The sequence below is a fragment of the Egretta garzetta genome, unplaced genomic scaffold (genome assembly GCF_000687185.1).
Source record: "Egretta garzetta isolate BGI_Z169 unplaced genomic scaffold, ASM68718v1 scaffold434, whole genome shotgun sequence".
Taxonomy (NCBI): domain Eukaryota; kingdom Metazoa; phylum Chordata; class Aves; order Pelecaniformes; family Ardeidae; genus Egretta; species Egretta garzetta.
Genome location: NW_009259584.1, coordinates 1,847,426 through 1,870,933, shown reverse-complemented (window position 1 = coordinate 1,870,933; position 23,508 = coordinate 1,847,426). Strand labels below are relative to the sequence as shown.

Sequence of the window (23,508 nt, the reverse complement as noted above, 5' to 3'; positions counted from 1 at the left end):
CTTCTACCTATTAGTAGGTAAAATAACCATGTCAAACTGAAACACAAATGCCAGTTGAGCAATGGTAACTGTTTCCACCTTTCTTACTTCCCCTGCCTTGTGGAGGCTTTCTGCTGTTAGAATGTTCCCTTTTGAAAGTCTTGTTTAATAACTTAATATTGATGCTATTGTACTGCTACTTAATGAAAGCAGGAGCGGTACAGCTGGTCTCATTAAGTTAATGGCTCTCATATCTTGATGTTGGAGTTGAATTATTATCACCCAACAATACAAGTATTTAAAAAGACAGATCGGACTCATTCACAATGATAAGATGCAAAAAAACCTGAACTGTAATACTACCAAGGGGTCTAAATATAGGAACAGGTAATGGAAATACCTTATTTCTTTCCCACTGTGTCTTCAAGTATTCATGAAAACAACTCCAGGCTCTTGCTCATTTTTCATTTATAAAAAGGAACAGTTGTATTTTTCTATGACCCATTACTGTATCAGGGAATTGCAACATAATCAGTGTTCTGGTCAGAACGCATGGAGATTTGTGCCATAGTACTTACCAATAAATTCCCAGGTATGATGCCCACAGCAACCTTGAGACAGAATAGGAATACTGATTTCAATGGTTCACCTAAGTAGCATCAATGAACCTGATTTAAGAATTTCCATTCCCTGAAAATAGAGCTAAATTATATGAGCTAAAAACATAAGAAAACTGGCATTTGAGGTCCCACAGGATTGGGAGCCTAAATGGAATTAATTGATAAACGGTTTCTTACATGTGCATTAGAATAATGTTTTTGGCAGTTATTACATCAGTTCAGTCCACTCCATTTCCACAACTTCTCTTAGCCTTTTGATATTTTAGTTACTGAATTTCTCCTTCAGTCAGAAGAGTATTTATTGCACATAGACTTATTTAAAGCTGATATGAGTTACTCATACTGCAAGACTTGCTGGAAAAACCTTCAGAAACATAGGCCTCTGCTGGTAGCTTCAAAACCAAACCCCTACAGACTCATATTTAAGGTTTCTTAAACTGAAATGAAGGGAGGGGTAGCTTTTACACATTTTGCTACTGAATTGTTAGGGTCTTTATGAAAAACAAATGAATCTTCAAAACTAGCCAAATACTGAGAAACAGAAGCAAGAGCCAGGTGCTGGTTCTGACCCTGGAGGACAGCAGAGCTGCTGTCCTGGAGGCTGTCATTCAAAATAACCTCTCAATTGCACAGTCTGGTATGATGCAGTTTCCTTGCACCCCCTTTTACTGTTTTTCTTGGTCAGAACCTCTTATCTCTGAACAACTCTTGCTGTGTCCCAGCACTGACAAGTCTGACTCAAACAGAGACTGAATTACATTTAATGTACAGTTTCAGTACTGTTCTTAGAGGACAAGCAGCACGGATGTTGCAAATATATTCCAAGCCTTCCTCACCCTTTCAACAGAGAGGCTAAAGATGAGTGAACGTATTTTCTAATATAGGCATTATGACATCAACTGGAAGACAGGGAATTTAAATTGCTCTTGAGTATGAAGAAGGATAGGGAAAATGGACTCTCTTTGTCAGCAGTAACCTGTTGTTGATTTATATTTAACTTGCAGTCCACAATAATCTGTGGCTTTTCCTGTTTTACTGCTGGCTTAGCAAAGTTGCTTTTCATTCAGTACTACTGCATTTGATCATTTGATTTTTCTTTCCTAATTGTGATTGATATGTCTTTGAACTTTGTGTTACTGGTTTGAAACTGATTTTTATATACTGAGATAATTTTAAATTCTAATTATGTTCTTCAGAGTGCTTGTAATTCCTCCCAATTTAGTGTTATCAACATTTTTTTAAGTTTTACTTTTCATTCCGCTATCCAAACAGGTAGTCAGCACATAATTATGTCAGGCCATGGAACAGACCTATGCAGAGCCCTATTATCATTTTCTTTTAGTTTGATAGAAAACTATTGACAGCTCCTTTTTTAAATAAGGTTACACTCCTATTTGTACATCCCTTTGTACAGCCATTTTACAGTAATTCCCTCTGCACCAAATCTCCGCAATTTGCTTAAAGAATGTCCTACAAGATATGTTAAAAGCCTTAATAAAGTAATTTCTACTTTTTCAAGGCTATTTGCTGTGAAAAGAAAAGAAGATTACACTGGTTGAATGTGACTTGCTCCTCATCAGAGGCAGCTAATGTAGGTTTCTCACTTTCTAATTCTCTAGCTGCTTACAAGATTATTGTTAGCAATTTGTCCCAGTGTTTTGTGAGTTGACAACTTTCAGCTGATTGGCTATAATTGCATGGTCTGTATTTTTCCCCTTGACTGTAACATATATCCTTTGTTCTCACAGTTCTTTAGTTTCCTACTGTAGTGGGTTGACCCTGGCTGGATGCCAGGTGCCCACCAAAGCCGCTCTGTCACTCCCCTCTAACCAGACAGAGGAGAGAAAAGCAGATCAAAAGGCTTGTGGGTCGAGATAAGGACAGGGAGAGATCATTTGCCAGTTGCTATCACAGGCAAAACAGACTCAACTTGATGAAATTAATTTATTAACAATCAAAATCAGAGAAGGAAAAGATAAAAACTGCTGAATCTTAAAACACCTTCCCCCCACCCCTCCCTTCTTCCTGGGCTCAACTTCACTCCCAAGTTTCTCTACCTACTTCCCCGCAGCGGTGCAGGGGGATGGGAATGGGGGTTGGGGTCAGTTCATCACACATTGTCTCTGCTGCTTCTTCTTCCTTGGGAGAGGACTCTTCCCCTGCTCATGCATGGGGTCCCTCTCACGGGATACAGTCCTTCATGAACTTCCATGAACTTCTCAAATGTGAGTCCTTCCCACGGGCTACAGTTCTTCACGAACTGCTCCAGCGAGGGTCCATCCCTCCCATGGGGTGCCATCCCTCAGGAACAGGCTGCTCCAGCGTGGGTCCCCCATGGGGTCACAAGTCATGCCAGAAAACCTGCCTTGGCGTGGGCTCCTCCCCCACAGGTCCACAAAGTCTTGCCAGGAACCTGATCCAGCACACGCTTCCCATGGGAGTCACAGCCTCCTTCCTTTGGGCATCCACCTGCTCTGGCGTGGGGTCCTCCATGGGCTACACGTGGATATCTGCTCCACTGTGGACCTCCATGGGCTGCAGGGGGACAGCCTGCCTCACCATGGTCTTCACCAAGGGCTGCAGGGGAATCTCCACTCTGGCACTTGGAGCACCTCCTCCCCCTCCTTCTTCACTGACCTTGGTCACTGAAAAAGGCGCTTCCACCATCTCTGATTGGCTTGGCCTTGGCCAGCAGTGGACACAGGGAAAACTTTTAGCAGCTTTTCACAGAAACCGCCCCTGTAGCCTCCCCACTACCAAGACCTTACTACACAAACCAAATACACCTACACATTCTCCTCAGCTTCTCAGGCTTAGCCGTTGATAGCAAGATATTCTTTCCATTACGTAACCTTTAGTTTAAACTTCCTGATTACCTTCAAGTTTCAGTACCTCTGGCTTATATAGATTTGTAATATTTTTTTTCTATTCTGGTCTTGGTTTGCCTTCACACTTGGCAATATTAATTTTAGTCTTCACTAACATAAAACATTAACAATGTTAAATGTCTGTTGATAAATTTCAAACTTTTCTGTGAAAACTGAAACAAAAAAAGATGTTGAATTTAGTCTATCATTTGCCATTCATTACTTGCTCATTTATCCCATTAAGTAATGGGCTTATATGTCTTCCTTCTGTCTTAATCTTTACATCCTGTACGGCTACAAAACAGGTGGAAATAAAACAATAAAAGATAATTTCAACTGATGTTTATATGTGCAAGCATATTTGTACCCCAATGCACTAACATTTCTATAAGTGTTCAGCAATACTTGCAAAAACCATGCAAGTACACTCCTCTGCAGAAGTTAAAGGTGATTCATTGTGGGGGAAGAAATAAGATTTTGCTCCAAATTACTCTCTGGAATGAAAGAAGGGACAAAATGATGAGTGCAGTTGCACAGCAGTGAATGTACCTGTAGAGAAATGTCAAAAAACAAAATAAAAAGTTGTATTTTATAAAAGGAGTTGGTAACAAAAAGCTATGATTGTCTCTTCCATCCTTCAAATCTGAGTAGCATTACTTCAAAAAAAACCCCCTCAAAACATTGCAGATAAACAAAACAATTCTTGCCCGTTTAAGCTTTACAAAAAATTGTTTATAGATAGTAATATATCACAATAAGGGGAATAGAGTGAAGGTATTTTGAGCAACCGCTCCCCTGCATCACCAAAATAAATCTTATGGGGAAAGTACTAGTAAAGCAATACATTCAGCATTTTTAAGAGCACTAGAAATGCAAAGAATGTGCTAGAGGGGTTAATCCATTTGTACTAGAGGCGTGGAAGAATCTGACAAGCGGGATGAATACTACAGAGAAAACATTGCAAGGAATGGAAATAATATTATTGGTTTATTAAAGCTGTATAAAACGAGAGGGTAACGTTTGTTGCATGGAGCCATAGCCAGTGTAAAAAGCTGTTGCATCTGAGCTGATTTACAGCTTTCAGTGTAAACAACAACCCTAGAAGGTATGGATATTGGCACATGCACAGAAAACCCAAGTTTACTGCTTCAAGCTGGTTTTATTAAAATTAATGAGGAGAAAGATGGTCATGGGGATGGGTATCTAAGCTGTTAATTGAATGCGTCCAAAATTATAGTATCTAGATGCATCCGATCAAATAAACAGCAAATGTAGAGTGTTCCCACAAGGTATACAAATGTGTTTGGAGAGTTCATAGAAGTACATGTGGAGGTATGTGTGCATGCCCAGATACATTAACTAAAACATTTCTAAAGGCAGATAGTTAACTGCAGGCTATGGTTTTAACCTGCCATGCAGTACGGTTCCTAGTACATCACCCTTTTCTGTGTCTTATATGTGGCTATTGTAGGCTAATAACGTTAAGAGATTTTCTTTGCAACTGAATTGTTTAGCAAAATGAAGCAAGCTTTATGCAGAATGAAGTGTCCTTGTTGTTGAAAGACTTTTGTTGGATACCCATCATGTGAACAAGTTGACAAATACTTATATCCTATGCTGATGTGGAAACTCACAGCTGACTTCTATTTCTGAAATCAAGTGTATGTTATGTGGTTTACCCAGATTTGATTTCTGATGTCATTCAGTGCTTGGAATTAGGGTATTGGCTTGGCCCTGTCTTGCAGTTTTCTAAAACTGATCTTTGAACACATATTCAGTAGAGATTTAGTCTTCTAGCTTTATTAATGTGTCACAACAGTTGAAGCCTTGGTAGTAAAAGAGCATAAGTAATTGGCTACTCATCACAAATCGTATCAGTGTTGTTCTGTTGGCTCAGCCTCTCGGTCTATTAAGCAGTAGACAGTATCTTCCTCCTCTTTTTTATATTGCAGGATAGGAAAAAAGATAACTGTCCTGTCTATAGTATTGATAACATTTCACATACCTATTATATCCCCTTTTATTCATCTCCTGTAAGGTAAACTTTTTATATCCTTTCAATTTCTCTCCATACAAGAGATTTTCCATTTCTCTTATCATGCTTTGCATCTTTTTCTGAACTGCTTCTAATTCTGTAATATGCTTTGTGGAAAAAGTATGACAAGTACTTTGCACAGTGTCCTAAAAGGGGTCTCACTATTGATTCTTGTAATGGTAAGTCTGTTTGTATGTATAGCCTATATTAACTTTTCCTACATTTTTTTTCTGTCTTTCTGGTTTCACTTTATTTTGGAGCTGATTCTTGAAAAGATTTTATTTAGGGATATGAAGTTCATATTGCTACATTTCTTTATACTGGCCTTGGCATGTTCCTGTCAGGATCATGACTAGAAGCAGAATGAGCACGAGCTGGTTTTGTCAGACTTGAATCCAAAGGGCTTGGAGTGTTTGCATAAAGGGAACCTTACCACTTTGGCACTTCCGCTGTTATCCTTAAGAGGTGGACTGAAAATGGGGATTGAGGTAACTCAGAACATATATAGGACTTGTTAGGCAGTATTCTGCCTGCTTGCTTTATGGATTTAAAAAAAAAAAGTTTTTAGCACAGTTGATTAGGTAATTTTTACAGACCCCAAAATCAGTTCTAAGAAAACTGAATCTAATTATAACACAACATAGTATAAGCAATTATTCATGAAAACGAAACTAATGTTGAGAGCACCATGAAAACATATTGTTAAATTTAGCAATAACGTGGCTTAATTTACATATTAATTCACTTTAATTTTGCCAAGCTGACTCTCGATAATTATACAATTAGCCTGTTTAATGACAGTAAACATGTCTTGTTTCCCCTCTCTCCCATAGACCTCATTGGAAAGCTTGCAAATGAATATGTGAAGCTGTATTTCCTCACATACAGCAAGTTTGTATATAGTGGTTGTTTGGCTAGGATATGAAAAGATTGAGGACAAAAATTGGCTTTGATAATTTACAGAGGATCAAAAACTAGCTTTATAACATCCTATTCTACATTTTACAGGAGGAACATGTTTTGTGGGAAACCAACATCATGACTAGGAAGGAATGGGTCAAAGTGGATATAGAGCTACCAAGAGGGCTAGAAAATGTAAAGGTATGAATGAAAAAGGCATGTGCTCCATTTCTGAAAATGTTTTACCTTATTGTTTATAAAGCTTCTAGGAAACTTAAAAATTTGTTAAAATTATTTGTATCCTGAAGGGCTTACTATTCTTCATTGCTTCAATGTGGGTGAAGCTCTGGTTATAGCTCAATAAAACATCTACAGAAACATCATGTGTTGAAGCAGCTGGTCTTTAATAACATGTAAGAAAATGAATACAATTCTCGCCCTATTTTGAGTAGTCAGATATCTGAGTCCATCTCAGGTAGTACCAACTCATTTAAATGAGATGATATGAATGATGTTTGTGGGATTTCAGTGGAGTGTTGTAAACCATTGATTATGAGAGAATATCTTCCCCTTGAATTTGCAGGCATGGAGAAGAATGCAAATTTACATCTATTTAATTCTTAAATTGATTTGCAAGTTTCTTTTTAAAGTATTTTTACAATTATTTTTCATAAGTCTGTAAATAACCATCATATTTTACTGTCTCAACAATCAGCTGAAAATGTAATCTCTGTGAAAGGACAAAGATTAAGCCTGCTGCAGGCATTGACATTTTGACATATATTAGGATGAATGCATTTCAGCAAGCTAATAGGTTACAAGTACCTGTTGTTACCTGTCTCTCCTTTTCACGCAAGGATAAGTGTGAATAAACAACTAGATGTATAATAATACTATAGTATCTAAAAATAAAGAAACAAAAGGTTGCTGAGGTTGTGTGTATACATGTAGAAAGCCAACCCCATGTATTCTTTGTGCAAAGATAGCAAGGATCACTTCTGTTTAGGGAAGGAAAGATACTATCTTTAATTATGTGACCGCGTAATGTTTTCAGCATAGCATTCTGCTGTTTGAACTGGTAGAGAATGGATAGTAGTAGAAGGCTTTTTTCATTTTGAAGAAATTGCCTCTAGTGGGAGGTAATGACATATATCTTTCTTATTTCTTAGAAAGAAAAATCCCTCTTGAGACTTCACTCCAACCTAATTCCCAGGCTTTGGGAAGTGTGTAACAGCCTTCTGCTTATGCCCCAAATCATGTCTGTTCTAGTTTCCTTCTGTTCTGTCAGAAACTCTTATCCAGCTTTCCTTCCACTGTACTTTTTGCCTCTTGCACATGTCTACTTTCTGAGACTCGCACTCTGGCCATGTCCCAGCCTGTCAAAACCTCCAACTCCATTTTTGATTTGTGCCTCCGACTCCTGCTCTTGTCCCTCAGTGTTTTCTTTCATTGTCATCTTCATCTTTCTGATGAATCCAAGCTGTCTGCTCCTTTAGCTCAGGTAAAAGAAACTTGGAGAGCATGAGTGGGGTAATCTCCTTACTTTGAGACCCAGTAGAGTTGAGCTTCACAGTGGCCAGGAGCAAGCAATGTATTCTGAAACTTCATAGCTCTAAATCAGCTTCTGTAAAATCTGGTGAGCACAAGGAAACTCTGCAGGAGAAATAAATGCTTCTTGAATCTCTGTGTCTATGCCAATAACAGTAAAACGAGCAGGACCAGGGCACAGACCCAAGGATTGCCATGTGATAGCCCATATAATTGCCTCTAGTGGAAGGTAATGAAATATATCTTTCTTATTTCTGAGACCATTAACATGGTCCCTAGCAAGGTTTTGACTCAAGCAAATTGGCCATTTCCCAGAAAGTGTCTGACACGGTTCAAGGGTTACCAGCAGGCAGGGATCAATGCCACTACATAGACTGGATGCAGCCGTCTTAAGTGGTGAAAGACATATCAGTTGTTAAGCTATGCTGTTGCAGTCAGTGTCCAAGGGCAGTCCCTAACCCATTTTATTCACCTGTGAGTGTTACGAAGATTTTTTCTCTTGGACATCTGCAAAAGGATCTGCTGAAGAGACTTCAGAGCAGAAGATGGAGTCTTTAGGATGTTACATTTCAGGTCATTCTTCTAAAGCACAAAAAAGCATTGCAACTTTTTAATGAAATTATTATGAGATTAGGAGTTTTGCTTTAAAATAGGCTTCTACTTCATTCTTGGAATTCATCAAACCATTTTAGCTGAAAATTTTCAGAAAATTCAACCTGAGGTAGTCATACAAAACTTCAGCTTCTGATCAGAAATTTGTCATGGTTTTGTAATGGAAAATAACTGGTGCTTTTTATGCACAGGTGTTTATTGTGTTATTTCTGTTAATGCAAATATTTTAACTGTAACAATCCGCAGCTTATGTTTAAAGGAACCCTCCAGAGCAGGGCAGGTTTCGTATGTCTGAGTAGCATCCGGCTCTTGGACACTACACCATCAGAGCCACCAGGTTTCTGCTCCTTAGAAAAATTCACCTGCACTGATGGGCAGTCCACAGAGCCTGGATCAGCCTGTGACTCTCACCCAGATTGTTCTGACGGCAGCGATGAGGATCCAGCAGCCTGCTGTAAGTGAATTGCACTGCTTTAGAAGGACATTGTGCGGAAGGGTGTTGTGAAACCTAAACAAGCCTATCCAAGAAATGGTTAAAAAACTGAGTTATTATTTATATGGCTTCTTTTTTACCAGAATGTTTAGTGATGTACAGGTTAGTGACAGTGTTCATAGCATTTTCTGTCATGCAGTTTTCTTCTTCCCATTGCTTTCTATTTCTCTGTCTGGCCTCATCAATATGTTTTGGATCCAGATAATAATTCTTTAAGTGTCTGCAGAAATGCAACATTTTGCATATTTTTTCTTAAATGTATTCCTTACATACAACATTTATAACCTCTACTGCCCTAATTTGAGAGGGACTGGAATCTGCCTTGCGGTTTGTTGTTTGAAGACTTTTCTAATTTAGGTTGTCTTTTATCTCTGGGTGGAGTCTAAGTCAACATTAAAGTCTATAGGGGATCCTTTTTTGACATCTGTTTTCCTTTTTTACAAGACTTGACCCCATGCTTCTATCTCTGCGTGTGTGCTGGTAGGAGCGCAGAGTCCTCACATGCTCTTTAGGAACAGGGATACAATGAAAGTGAATAATACTTTATAAATTGGACTTTATTTCTCAGCTATTTAGTGTTCCCACTTCAGTAACAATATGGTGAATAATGACTGGGAGTACAGAAGAACAATTTTAAGATTTAAAAGGATGATGAAAAATAATTGTCCCAGTTGAAAAGTAGCTGTTAATAGTTCTACACAAAGTGAAAATAAAGATAACTCTAGTGACTTACAGGCAATTATATTTTGCATAAAATGCATTACACTTTCTTATTTTATTTTTACTCCTGTGCCTCAGACACTGGACATTGGCATTGTGTAACTGAAATGTGAAATAACCTACCTATAGTCAGTATTTTAGAGTTAAAGAAAGGTCACAGCAGGACTCACTCTTGAGAATATGGTTTCTATCATGCTCACGTGGGTGAGTCAGAAAAACTAGAGAGTGGGCAGAAGACAGAAAAGTCAGAATGGCCTGGAAATCTCAACACTGTCCTCTGTGGCACTTCCAGAATTAGGGTGCTGGGGCAAGGACTGATGGGAGGCCCAGCCAGTGCAAAACCCTCTTCAGTAGCTCTACCTGATGCTCTACTGTCTGCTGCTGCCACCTTTGTTTTATCACATGGCACTGATTCTCCACTAACTCCTAGTGTATTTTAATTTAAAGAAAATATCACACTCAATTGAACCTGTGACATAAGGATTGTGCGCTTCACTCTGTGTTGAGGCATTCACAGGTTAAAGACACATCATATTGTTGGAGCAGCGTACAAAAGTCCTCTCAAAAAAGGGTGAAAAGTGCTTTTCTAAAATATAAGCAACTCATAACAGCTGCATGTTGCTCTGACTACTGGCTGACAAGAAAGAAAAGAAAAAAATGGCCTTCTTTAAAATAACAATAACTTTTTAAAGTTGGCCCATTTTAAAGGCTAATATTGTTTAGGATACTTCATACACTCATTTTCAGGAAAGAGGACCCTAAACATGGAATTCAGCTCTTCAGCAGTTTGGTTGGCTTAGAAAATTCCTCTTTCTGACACTTTATGCAGTCTTGACCAAAAGGTCTCCTTTATTTCTGTCATTTATTTATTTATTTATTTATCCTTTATTTCTGGTCTTTGTTCTTTTCCTCCCATTACGTAAATTTTGCACATGATCTTGAAATTTTCCTCAATGATATTTAGAGTACACTACCTTTATTTGCATTAATTTTCAGGACGAATTCCTATCTGGTGCAATAATGCATATTTTAGCCTCTATTCTTTTAGGTATTTTAGCATCTATCCTTGGACACATCCTCAGTAGTTTCCTTTGATGAAGTACTCTCATGTACTGAAAGAGCTGACAGATCTCCATACTGAATGAAAGCAAAAGCAGACAGCTGTTACTTAGCAATGTGAAGGATTTCCCTCTTCTTTGAGGATTTTCTTGGCTTCATTATAATGGGGAAGGAAAAATAATGTTTCTTATTTGCTCATGTTAACTTGGCATAAATGGTCTTATAATAATGCAACTTATTACAAGAACAAATATATGTTTTACAATGTTCCTTAAACTTTCTGTTTCATCTCTGTCCATTTATATAAATAGATATTTAAGTATATGAGACTCAAAAAAAAAAGTCTCAGATAATTAGGAACTTGCTTAGGAAACACTTATGCACATGAGTAACCACCTTTATTTGAGTAGTTTTATTGAAATCAAATAATCTAATGAAGTGACAAATTATGAAATTAATGTTTTTAGTATTAAATGCTACATTTTCATTATGTCTTATTTGACACTACTTATTTGAGATCACTTCTAATTTTCTTATTTCACAATGACTGATAATAAATGATCAAAACCTACTTAATGTATTCAAAACAAAGAAAGTGAAATACAGTACTTAGACCATTTGAAGGATTAAAAAGACCCCTTTCATGTTGATGCCTTTTATTTACTCCCTACATAATATAAGGGAAGTTTTGCACTAAATGCTATGCCAAATAAATATTTCAAGCACTATACCTACTACTGATATACATTAATTATATGTAACATACACAATACATATAAAAACATCACCAGTGAATCAGTAGCTAGGAATCCTAGCAACTTGGCAAGAAGCCTAGGAAGCACTTGCTATTTCCAAGTGATACCACACTTCAATACAGCAGTGTTTCTGGAAATTACCTACTCATCAATATTCATGTAGATTCAAAATGATTGTGGGGTGGGACATTCTACAGCTGTTTCTGAAATAACATCACCTTCCACCTAGCCTAATTAGAAGCTTTCTTAAAACATCTGTCTAACTCTTCTGGTTTTAATTCTGCATCTCTAGTATTAGCTTAAATATTCTCAGCCTTTCATAGGATTTTTATAATTTATGAATAGGAAACATGTAGAATGACGGAAACTTGTATAATTTTAAAGCCATGTACCTTTTAATGCATTTCATTTACAGTATAGCAATTTACTAGACGATGAACACATATACAAATCTTTTTATTACCATTCAGCTTTAAAATAGAATGAGCATTTTTTAGTCTGAATCATTTGTTTTACTACACATTTATGTGTTTTTTGTGACACATTAATTGTCTGAAATTGTCAACACCTGCCCATCAACCTTGTATGTACATGTGAAGAAAAAAAGCTACACCCATATTATTTTCACAGATTTCTTCATTGTATATGAACACTGTGTAGCGTTGCATTTGTATTTCACCAGAACAGTTAACCCAAAGTAAGCGTACCCTCTGGAGACCCAGGATTGACAAGACATTCCCTTAACATCACCAGTCTCTCAACCCTAAGCAAGGTGACCAAGTAGTTTCAGAAGGAGATGAGGCCATCTCACCTAAGGGACTAAGGTGTTATGAGAGCTCTGTCTAATGACTTATGACATATGGAAGTTCGGGCTAGATGACCTATGGTCATGTGCTGTCTTTCTGCATGAATCCTTTAACAAATTCTAGATAAATAAAACTAATCACAAACTGGTAGGGAGTGTGCACAGATAGTAAATAAGAAGGTATATGCGTAACACTTCCCTTACCCAAATTGACATTAAATGTTAACCAGAAATGACAAAATATTAGACGTTAAATGTTAACCAGAAATGACAAAATATTAATGACAAAGTAATTACACAGAGGTGCTTTGGTCACTGATCATGCAGATAGTTTATACCCCAAATTCCGTAGGAGCTTGGGTGTTGCTACACTGAGCAAGGGTAGCAGCCCTCCTCATTCAATGCTATTAGTCATGGAAACACCAACCTGATGGAGAGACAAGCTGTGTCCCCCCCAGTTGTATTCATTTGATTGAGCTGACAGAGTAGGACTGAAAAGCTTCATCCAGTTGCAGGCTAGCAAAGCTGAAGCAATGTTAATTGGCTGGTAACCCAGGACTACTTTGGTTTTTCTCCAGGAGGATCAAGAGGGGCTGGGATAGATAGAGTAAGCTAGTCAAAGAAAAAACATTTCCATTTAACCTTCCAGTGCTCTTTGAATATGTACTTTGTTTCCTGTTTCTTTTTTAAAAAAACAAAACAAAACAAAAACGTGGAAAAAAGGTTCATATTAATTGAAAAATCTTTCAAGTGTATTTTATGGCTTTAGTAAGCTTCGCTTAATTCTTGAAATTCAAGGAGATTTGTTGGGGAACATTTTTTTTCTCCTGGATACATCCTGGAGTCATTGTTTTTGCAGAACTGGTGTAATAAATTACTCCTTGACTAGTTGAGATATACTGATATACCCACATGAAAAAAAAAAAAAGATTATTTTTCAAATTTGTCTTGTTATTAAAATGAATGGAGGTTGTTATTTCCTTTCTGATTTCCTTTCCATTTTGCTAAATTATAAATAGATGAATCTCCAAAACTGAGAATTGACTGTTTTGCTTTCAGAATATGGAAAACTTTCTGCAGTTTGAATCTAATGAATCTTCCCAGTGAAATAAAAAGCTCTGATGGTAAGAGGTGCAGTAGGAAAGGACATAATATACCAGAAATATGCTTTATGTCTGTTTAACCTACATAATTGAAGTATAACTCCTCAAAGGAGGTTGTGCAGTCACTTATTTTCCAACTATGGCTAGTGAGACATTCCCTATAATCACTTGAAAGTTCAAATAAAAATGTAGAAAAAGGCTGTGAATAATAAAAATTATGCACTGTTTTGATGGGAAAGGAGCATTTCTCAAAGCTTATTAATGTTTGAGCAATGAAAAAATACACTGAGAAACTGTTTCACTTGGATTTGGGTTTCAGCCAAAGCACAGAACTTTTTTTTCGAGCTTGATTAAACATTTACAAGCACCCTTTAAGTTTTTAGAATTAAGTAGGGATAAAACACATAGGGTGGAACACTTGGGCTTGGTAAGTGACTCTGGCCCAGCGTCTCTGCACAACTGGATGTTTGTATAAAGCTTGTCATTTCAAATGACAGGTGCAATAAAAAAAATAGTAGCATCTAAAACATGGTCAACATTATCACATTTAGTGAGCTGGAGCACAAATGATGATTTCATCAGACTTCTCTCTTCCTGTTGACCATCAAGGGCAGTGACAGGCTCTGCCTGATCACAGCCTTGCTGCTTCGCCAATTCTTTTAGTATATGATTTCCAAATGTACCTTAAGAGTCAGCTTGTCACTGTGAGCCAGTGAAAAACCCTGAGCCCCGTATTGAGCCACATTAAATGACACCAGATCTGATGTCATCAGCACATGAAAAGTATTGTAATATTGCAATAATGAATCTTGAGGTTCTAAGTACCTCTAGTTAAAAGAAAATAATAATTAAAAAGAAGTCCCATGCTAAATACCTTATTGAGCTGTAAAATATTAATCATTAGTACCATCTTGATTTCTCTTTCATATTTAAACCATTATTTTAACTTTGACCTGGCATTTTTTTTCCAGGAACAGGTTTTTGATTGCTTAGTATACAACAGAGTAAGTTCTTTGTGTCTACATGGTCATTTATTGATGTTTGTTTGGATATTACTATGCAGACACTGCAGTCAGCTTCTTACACAGAAGACCTTTTGCTGGATTTAGGGAGGCTGGGGGAAAGAGATGTTTAAGCAAAGAAAGTTTGCTTTTTTGTGTCACACTGGTTCTCTCAAGGCTGCTTAGCTAAGGAAAGCACAATGCCTAAACATAATATTAATTACTGTGCAGCAAACCAGCTTAGTCTCGGATATCAATTTGCATATTCTACTTTAACGTATTAACAATTGCTGTCTAATTAACAAGATACCTTGTCAAAAGCATGATAATTCTGTAATAAGTTAACCAAGTTTCATGTTTAACTAATATACTGCACTAAAGAGAAAATCATGCTCCATTGAATTTTAATGTATATAGTGAATCCAGATGAGATACTGATATCTGTGATTTATTTTGTACCTTAAGATTTAGCTGCTCAGATAGCCTCTTTATACCAGCAAGACCATTACTATGGAGCTTTACTGTCATGGTTCTTCAACAAAGATGGGTTTCATTTTGGTGTTGTACAATCTAAAAATTGGAGTAATATGTATATTCATGTCTGAGGCTGATATGATAGGATAAATGTGCCATGAAGTCTAGAAAAAGTTCAAAACCAATTTTTACAATTACGATAAGTGACCCAAAGAGTTAAGTGTAGCAGTTCATGAAGCTGTTTTGGACTAGGAAAGAAAACTCTTAGATTACACTATTTTCTTATCTTTTTTTTTTTTTATACAGTTTAAGTTGGTCTAATCTATAACCGCTGAGAAAATGACCTACTTTGCAATAAAAATTTCTAGGATACCTAAATAATTTATAAATCTAAATTTCATTTTCAAAAATAAATTAAGTGGAAACTTAATCTTTACTTTTGGTATATTTGAAGCACTAAGTAGATTTTATTTTTCCCCACACATTCATAATTAACTTTCCAGTAAAATCAATCTTTTAAAAACACATAGTGTTACTTTTATAATCTAGGAGCAACCTATGCACAGGTCTCATCTTTAACACAATATAGTTTATTCTCTTATATGTGATTTCCTTCATGGTTCTGATTTTGATAAGAAGAGAAGGGCCTGCCTGACCAGTTACCTGTATTCTAGAACTTTTTGTCCATCTGAAGAATCTGAATTTCAGTGAAAAATTCCAGCAATTCTTTAAGACTCCTTGTACATCCAAAACCAAAATATTCATAGTTCTGGCATTAAAACTGTTGTAGTAAATCCAACCTAATGTTCTGTTATTGTTGTTGTTCTTACAACAGCTAATTACACTATATGTGATTTTGAGACTGACCTCTGTGGATGGAAGCCACTAAGCATAGGTGACGCTGACTGGAACATAATGAAAGAACAGGCTCCCCTTAACAGGACGCTCCCTGGAAGAGCTCATACAACTAATACTGGACATGGTGAGATTCCTTTTATTATTATTATTTTCCTCCTTCTGTGATGAGTATTTGTTTTTGCAAATGGTGACAGACTGATAATAAAAACTGATTTGAAATGAATTGAACATAGTATGTGCATAACATAGGAATTGTTACAGAAAGCTAATCTTTTGGGGATGCTCTTTCTTAAATGCGCTTTGGTTCCTATACCTCTGTAATCTTCCTTTTCTGCTGGGACAATCCATGAGGTATGAGACGTGATCCAGCTGTCAGTTTTTTGAGATACCGATCTTTGAACTGACAAAGCTAACTTTGTCCATGCATCTCACAAGCATCTTTGTACCCAATATTCACAGAGGGACCATTCTTGAAAATATTATTTGGACAAAATATAACTGTAGCTTTTTGTAGAGTGCAGGTAAATTCATCAATTTTGTCTGGGAAAAATAGAGTGAGCGTAATATCCTTTGAACAGTTCTTCCTTCAGCCCATAGTTGCTATACAATGCATTCAGCTGGAGAAACTTTATTCCATTAGAGAGCTGTTTTAAAGTATTTTTCCAAAATGAAAATGTTATTACAGCATACTGTATAAAACTAAAACTGCCTAGCATGTTTGTCATTGTCAAATAATATTGGCAAATATTCTGCTACTTTAATTTTATTAAAATGTGTCTATTACACTGCTTCCAGTGGAGATTAGATTACTTTAAAATCTGGGTTACAGTCCAATACCCCTTTAAGTTAAATTTTTTTAATAATATATATCGTCTTACAGCCAGACTTTCACACTTCTCTCTCATGTTCATGTTAAAGGAATGTGAAATATTAAGTATTCTTCCTTGAGCATTCAAAGGTAGAGGAATTGCAGGATTAAAATTCACCTGAGCAAACCCTGGTGGGATGAGAGTATGTGTGTGCATGCTATATAACAACTAACTGTACAATCATATGCCTTTTTTTCCATCGGTCCCCAAGCGATGAAGTGCACCAAAGTTGCTATTCATTTTCCCAACAGCTATTTGACATTTCATTTGATTGTCTCCCTAGAGTGGCACTGGATCTGCATTACTGCATTGTCTGCAAACATTACTGTATCACAGCTTCTGAACCCTCACAGCTCTGGAGAAGGGCACTGATATGCCCGTGTCTTTCCCATGTGGGTTATTCTAGGTGCTGGTGAGATCTGAGGTGTAATGTGGTCATAATGAAGGCTGCTGGTAGAAACATCTGCTCTGCAGCCTAAGCAGCATGTTAAATTAGCCGATATGCAACTATGTGCTCCTGTACTTAAGCCGCTTCGATACCTGAATCATTACAAGTTAGGTTCACATCTTTATAAGCTGCTGCAGGTTGAAGTCTGAAGCAGATCTTGGGGTTACCATGCAGCACCTCTCAAGCCCTGTAACGAAGCATTCCCCATATAAGTTAGTGCAAGGGTCTTTCTGGGGTGCTTTTGTACCCATGTATCACTGTGCCTGCTACAGCCACATCACGGCTGTAGAATTGGGCTTCCAGAATTTGAGCAAGATTTTGCCAACATTAAATCAAGGTCCTTCAGGGTTGCAACAGTTGCTTCTGATGCCACAGAGTGTTCGTCTCTCTTCTCTCCTGGGGAGGGCAGCAGCAAATTTTTTATTAACGAAGATCTTAACAAGGCTACTGTGGAGCCTCAGCTGCAAATTAAAAGAGGATCCTTTGAAGTACCCTTGCATTCCAATGAGGAGAGCTTCCCTCGCGCTGCAGAGCGCAGCACGCCTGTTTGTACAAGGAGCTGTAACGGTCACCTCTTTGTGCCAGCCTTGCTAAAGCGATGCGATTATTCACGTGGGGCTGGACTTAACCCTCTGGTTCATTATGTATCCATGGGAAATAAATGGCTAAGGAGTATGACCGTGGCAGCACAATAGCTGATTTTCCAAGATGTAAGGCAATATGTGTAATATCAATGCGTAAACAAGACTGAGTCTTTAGTGTTGTTTTGCACAGACTTTCATGAAAAAGTCTCGGTATTCAGTGAAGGCAGCACTGACGGCATTCAAAATATGCTGCTTTAGGGCCCCTTGAAGATGTTTATCCTTGCCTACCTTTGTCTGAAGCACATCTGCTGTAGTTCAAATCCAAAGGCAGTTCGTTTGCCAGAGTTCAGATTAGATCTTTAATTAAGCTTTCATCCCCACTAGCACAGACAACAATGTCAAGTCTGTGGACCCCATGAGAAAATATAGCTTATTCCATTGGCTCCCATGGTCTGCAACATTGTTAGCATGCTTAAAACTGGCGGGGCTGCGCTGAGAGTGAATACTGTACCCTAAAGGAAATTAATTTTTGTTCTAAATTCTGTTTGAACCATTATTTAAGCCAATTAAAATGTGTCCTTTAGGGATCCTAGCTGAGGTCCGCACTGTTTGATCTCCAGGGTGCTCTGTGTTGCAGCTCCTGCAATCCCTTCCCTCGCCCCAGCCTGAGCGGAGAGCAGAAGGGCACCATGCAAAGATGATGGGAAGTAGTTGTAGTGTCTGGAGGATGGAGGTCTTAAGGTTTTTGCCTGAAGAGGGCAGATAAAAAAAATTTATCCAGTGGATCTGCACAGTAAAGCTCTCACAGAAGCAACATCTGAACTCCCTTTGTAGGGCTCTGTGTTTACTCCCTCAGGTTTAAGTGCTGGCAGGCACCATGACAGGGTAGCCTTAGCAATGGCTGCCCAAACACCCTTTTTTCTTCTCCCTCTTTCCTCATCTTTGGATTAACTTATGTTAATTTTACTGCATTGAAAAGAGGCAGGAGCATTTTGCAATACTATTTTGGCTTCGCCTACATAGACACTGGTTGTTGCAGACTGTTACAAGACCCTCGGCGTTATCCACAGAGATTGAAGTGACAGCAAAGCTGTTTAATTTGTTTACATTTATGAATAAGCTTTAGGTGCCTCATGGAGCACATGGTTACCTCTCTGAGTTAGCTATTTGCCATTGGAGCATGACATATTTCTCATATTCCTTTGATTTTTGTTTACAGGAGCGTTCATTTACTTTAGTGGATCACATCAGATGAACACGAAGATGGTCATGTCTCATCTGGGGAGTCCTTTCCTTGTCAAGATGTCCCCTGGGCTTTCCTGCTGTCAGGTAACAGTTGATATTAACTGTCCCCACCTTTCTAAGCTATCACTCACCTGATGTACATATATGGTGTTCTTCATGCTGTAAGTGTTGCTGCTGAAAAACTGTCTCCGTTTCAATACCAGTGGAAGGAGTTACAGACTAATTCTTTGGGAGGAAGGACATGCAGTGGGCTTTTTACTGCTTTGCTGCCAAATTTTTATATCTGATTATTATTCTTTCTAAAACACCCACTGGGTGACTCAGATTTAAGGCTATGCTTCAGGTTTTTGTATGCTGTGACAAACCAAGCTGGAGAACGATATCAGGGCCATACCAACTCACAGTGAAAGCAGCCTGCCTTTCGAGCAAAAGTGGACAGAGTCACGCTGTCGCCTCTGTAGGCAGGAAAGACTCACACATCCAGTGTCCCACAACAGGAGACCTGTGGTTTGAAGTCACTGTATAGATTAACTGTGTTGGTGTGACCGGAGAGAATTAGCCATCATGTTCCAGACGCGTACTAAATTTTAATTGATGGTTTGAGGAGGATGCTTTTTAAGCTGATCAGTGCAGTATGTGAAAGTTTACCTTGAAATGCCTTTTTTGCCAAATGCCCTGTGGCTCTGCAGCAGAATGCAAAAGCAACCAGCCAGGATGTGGTTGATCCCAGAAACTAGAAAGCTACCTGGAAAAAATTGGTCAGGAGGGATAAAAAATAGAAAAGTCTTATATGAAAATACAGGTTTATAGCTAGAATGTTGGAATTTTCAGAAAATATGTATTTTTAAAACAGAACTTGAAGAAATATATTAAACATATATGATTATATTAAAGAAACATACATACAAGGAAACATTCCCAACCGTATTTTTGTTTATCCTTTTGGCCACTACATAAAGTGAATAGATGCTATGCAGTTTTATAAGTGTGAGGTTTTTTTTTTTCCTGAGGCTTTTTTTGTTTTGTATTCTATAACTTTTCAAAGCTTATGCCATATTGGGAGAAGCTAAGTTGCGTACTTATCATGTTATGTTTTTTCTGCTACTGCATAATGCCTCCTGATTTAAGAAGTCACAGAGAAGAAAAGGAAAAGACGTGGAAAGCTTGCCAAAATAATTTTATTGTGTTCGGTGGCAAAAAGAGTCTTTAGAGAAGCAAAATAAAATTTAGACTGTGGTTGTTTAATTTTTCAGGCTCAATGTAGAACAGAAACTGTAATTTCACTTAGGAAAATTTTTTTCAAAAATAAAAATGTCAGAAAACAATGTGTGGAGGAACTGCACTTAGAAGGCCCAACAAACAGCAGAATTCTATTCCAGCAGGACCTAGGCTTCTTAGGTTTTTTCTAGCGTAAGGGACCTGAAGCAAGTGTTGGCTTAGATAAACTTGTTTTGCTTAAGACTGTAGCTGACTTGGACTAGGCACATCAATGAGTTACCAGATCTCAGCTGAATAGTTGCAACTTGCAGCTGAGGAGTAGAAGCCTCTTAAACAATTTAAGAACAACACCTTGCTGCCATTTAATACAGTCTCTCAGTTCTTAATCCTCACATGGCTGCTTAGCGTTGTAAGGGATCGGAAAAGAAATAGATGCAGAATGAAATCAAGCAGAATGCTGCTGCGGGGAACACAGAAGGCCTTGCAGCATCCCATTGGAGTCCTGCGAGTTGCATTACTCCTGGGATACTAACAGCCTTTGTATGCACAGTGCATTTGTTCAGGCAGTTTCATACCTCTTTTGTGGACTTTGATACTGAGTGGATAAACACCTTTCAGGTTCAGATTAATTTATCTTAGAACCCCTTAAGGCAAACTGGACACAACCGGTATGTGAATCAATGAATCATTCCGGTTAGATCTATTGCAGACTTTGGTCTACATTCAAAATAAATACAAATGCAGTGGGGATGCACAGACATTGCTCTAGTTCAAAGTCAGAAAAGAAACAAATTTTAATTTTGAGTATGCACGTCTTGAATGTATTTAGAGTTCCCAGATTCAACAAAAACTGGGATAAGTTCTTACCCAGCCATACATGTCTGAAAAGAGAGTGTTTTTGAAGACTGGAAGCCTGGCTTTCTGCCACATTTTCCCTGCAGACTTTTATTTCTGGGAAAGAGCAAGAAGTAGGGGTTGCTCATTAGGATGTGTATTGTTGTGTTATGCTCTCTGCTTATAAATGTGAGATGTTGCCCTCTGTTGGATGTCCCACTGAGAGGATAAAAGGATCTACATAAAGAGATCTATGTTTATTAATAGCTTTACAAGTTCTTTGGCTCGAGCTGTTTTAAAAAGAAAAAAGAAGGAAAGAAAATTGAACTTGAGGAATAACAGTTTTATATTGTGCCTTACTGGCTAATTGAAACTTAGAAGTAACTTCTTTCTGCAGCTTCTTGTAGCTGAGTCTTTCTGTAGATGTCATCTAAGAAATATCTTCATTTAGCTCAAGGTTTTGGAGTTGTAAAAGCAAATTTCTAGTCCTAGCTCTCTGGTTATGGCTTTTTAATGGACACAGTAGTCATTGTAAAGTAGAACATGTAGACGTAGAGAGGGAGGCTAATTTTATTCCTTATGTAATGAAATCCCAAATTTGTTTGAAAAGCTGTTCGATAAATATAAACCTTACATCTCGATTGCTTAGGGTGTAGTTCTTCAAACAGCTCATTTTGAAAAGTGTTGGTATACCTGCTGCTTTGTATTCCCTAAGCTTTCTGGTGGGGAAAAAAAGTTACATGGAATTATTTCAATTTATTAATAAGTCTTGAAATTATTTTATATAATACACAATTTTCATGAGTGGGGAAAAAAGAAACACTACAGGAAATTGAGAGACGAGTTCCACCAGCCGTGAAGCCAGAGGGTCTTGAGAAGTAACTGTGTGTTGTAACAAGAATATTTCCTGACCACTGATCTACCTTGTACTATGTAACACAAGCAAAAAGAAACCCTCCCTTCATACACAGTAGATGATGTGCCTTTGGTGTATTTGCCAATTTTATGGATTAAATTCAGAGCCAGAAGTGAAAGGTAGTGAATCCACATGCATGATGATTTTCAGGTTATTAGTCGATTATTTGGATATAAGGAGTTCTCAGATTCATCAGTCGTGTTCTTCAACTTCCCTGACGCACTAAGGGTCTACAGCTTTAACAGAGATATTAATGTGATAATTTATTGAAGAAAAGACGACTCTGAGCGTCTGGTTACTCTTAAACTACTACTTCCCTTAAAAAAAAAAAGGGGGGGGGGAAAGAATGATGATCTCTTGGGGACAAACAAGGAGGAGGGGTGTGGAAGGGGACATTGTTAGGGACACAGCTGGAGACATACCCACAGAGGGTGATGGTCCATGCTGTGGAGCTATGGCTCTGAGAGGACTGCAACTGTGGGTGACCCATGCTGAGACAGGGAGACCCCAAGGGACTGTGGTTGTGGGCAACACGTGCTGGGGTGGGGACACCTCAGAGGGACTGTGGCCTGTCAAAGCCCTGAGCTGAAGTAGGGGAAGAAGGGTAAGAAGCAATGAGCAGAGGAAGAGAACACACAGGGGGCACCAGAAAGAAGCCATTGCTCACATGCCCAACTTCCTGCCCCACCTGTTGCCTCACCAAAGGAATTGGCCCAGATGGAGTGTGACCTGCAGCCAAAATTAGGGAAATCAAGACTAAGAAGGGGGCAGGCTAAGTGTTTGACTTAAACGGGCTGGGGGAAGGAGGAAGAAACGTGTTTTCTTAAGTTTGTGTTTACTGTTTGTTTTCTTTTTCTTTTTTCTCAGTAGCCCAACCAGTGATTAGAAATTTGTGTTAATTCACAATAAATTAAATTAAGTAAAAATTACACCACTACCCTAAGGCTGTTTTGCCTGTTACAGTCCCTAATATAATGCTTTTCCGTGACCTGTACAGCCTGTTGTATCAGCTGTCTTGCTCAAATAAAAGACTTTAATTGTCTCATGTCTAACTGAAAGCTGTCTAACACATGCATCTGTGTTTGTCCTGAGGCTAAACATGGGTTTTCTTGTATTTATTATTGTCTTGCAAAAAAATACGTAAGTTTCACTTGGCTACTAGCCCAAAATTATCTGTATTTTTAAACTCTGTTTAAAAGTCTAAATAATATGAAAAAAATAAAAGGAAACTTTCTCTCTGTAGTGTGGTGATCCAAGATTCACAGTGCAAGATCATATGAAGATGGGCAGAGACCTGTGTGGGAAGAGCTATTTTTACAGCTCTTGTTTTACCTTCACAAAGATTCAAGTGTTATCAAGGCTATTGCAGTGAAGTAGAGAGTCTGCAGTTAAAGGAATTTTAGTCTTTCACTATGTGAAGAAGCAGGAAGGAGTCAGGGGGAAGGAAAAAAAAAAATCTTTGAAAATCTTATTTCTCCCCTGCAGTTCTTAGCTGAATTTTTGTCTGGGCAGTATTAAAAAAAAATAATAATAAAAAAAAATTAAACATATCAAGTTTACTCTGT

General features: G+C 37.9%; 1 protein-coding gene across 1 annotated transcript in view; it reads left to right on the top strand.

The window, feature by feature from the left end:
- The window catches only part of MALRD1 (MAM and LDL receptor class A domain containing 1), a 276,978-nt gene that overhangs the window by 24,869 nt on the left and 228,601 nt on the right, over positions 1–23,508 (top strand). The window contains exons 8-11 of the mRNA XM_009637718.1: positions 6,510–6,602; positions 8,808–9,015; positions 15,807–15,953; positions 18,950–19,059. Of these exons, the coding sequence (XP_009636013.1) occupies positions 6,510–6,602; positions 8,808–9,015; positions 15,807–15,953; positions 18,950–19,059 (558 nt within the window). The remainder of the gene's footprint in view (positions 1–6,509; positions 6,603–8,807; positions 9,016–15,806; positions 15,954–18,949; positions 19,060–23,508) is intronic.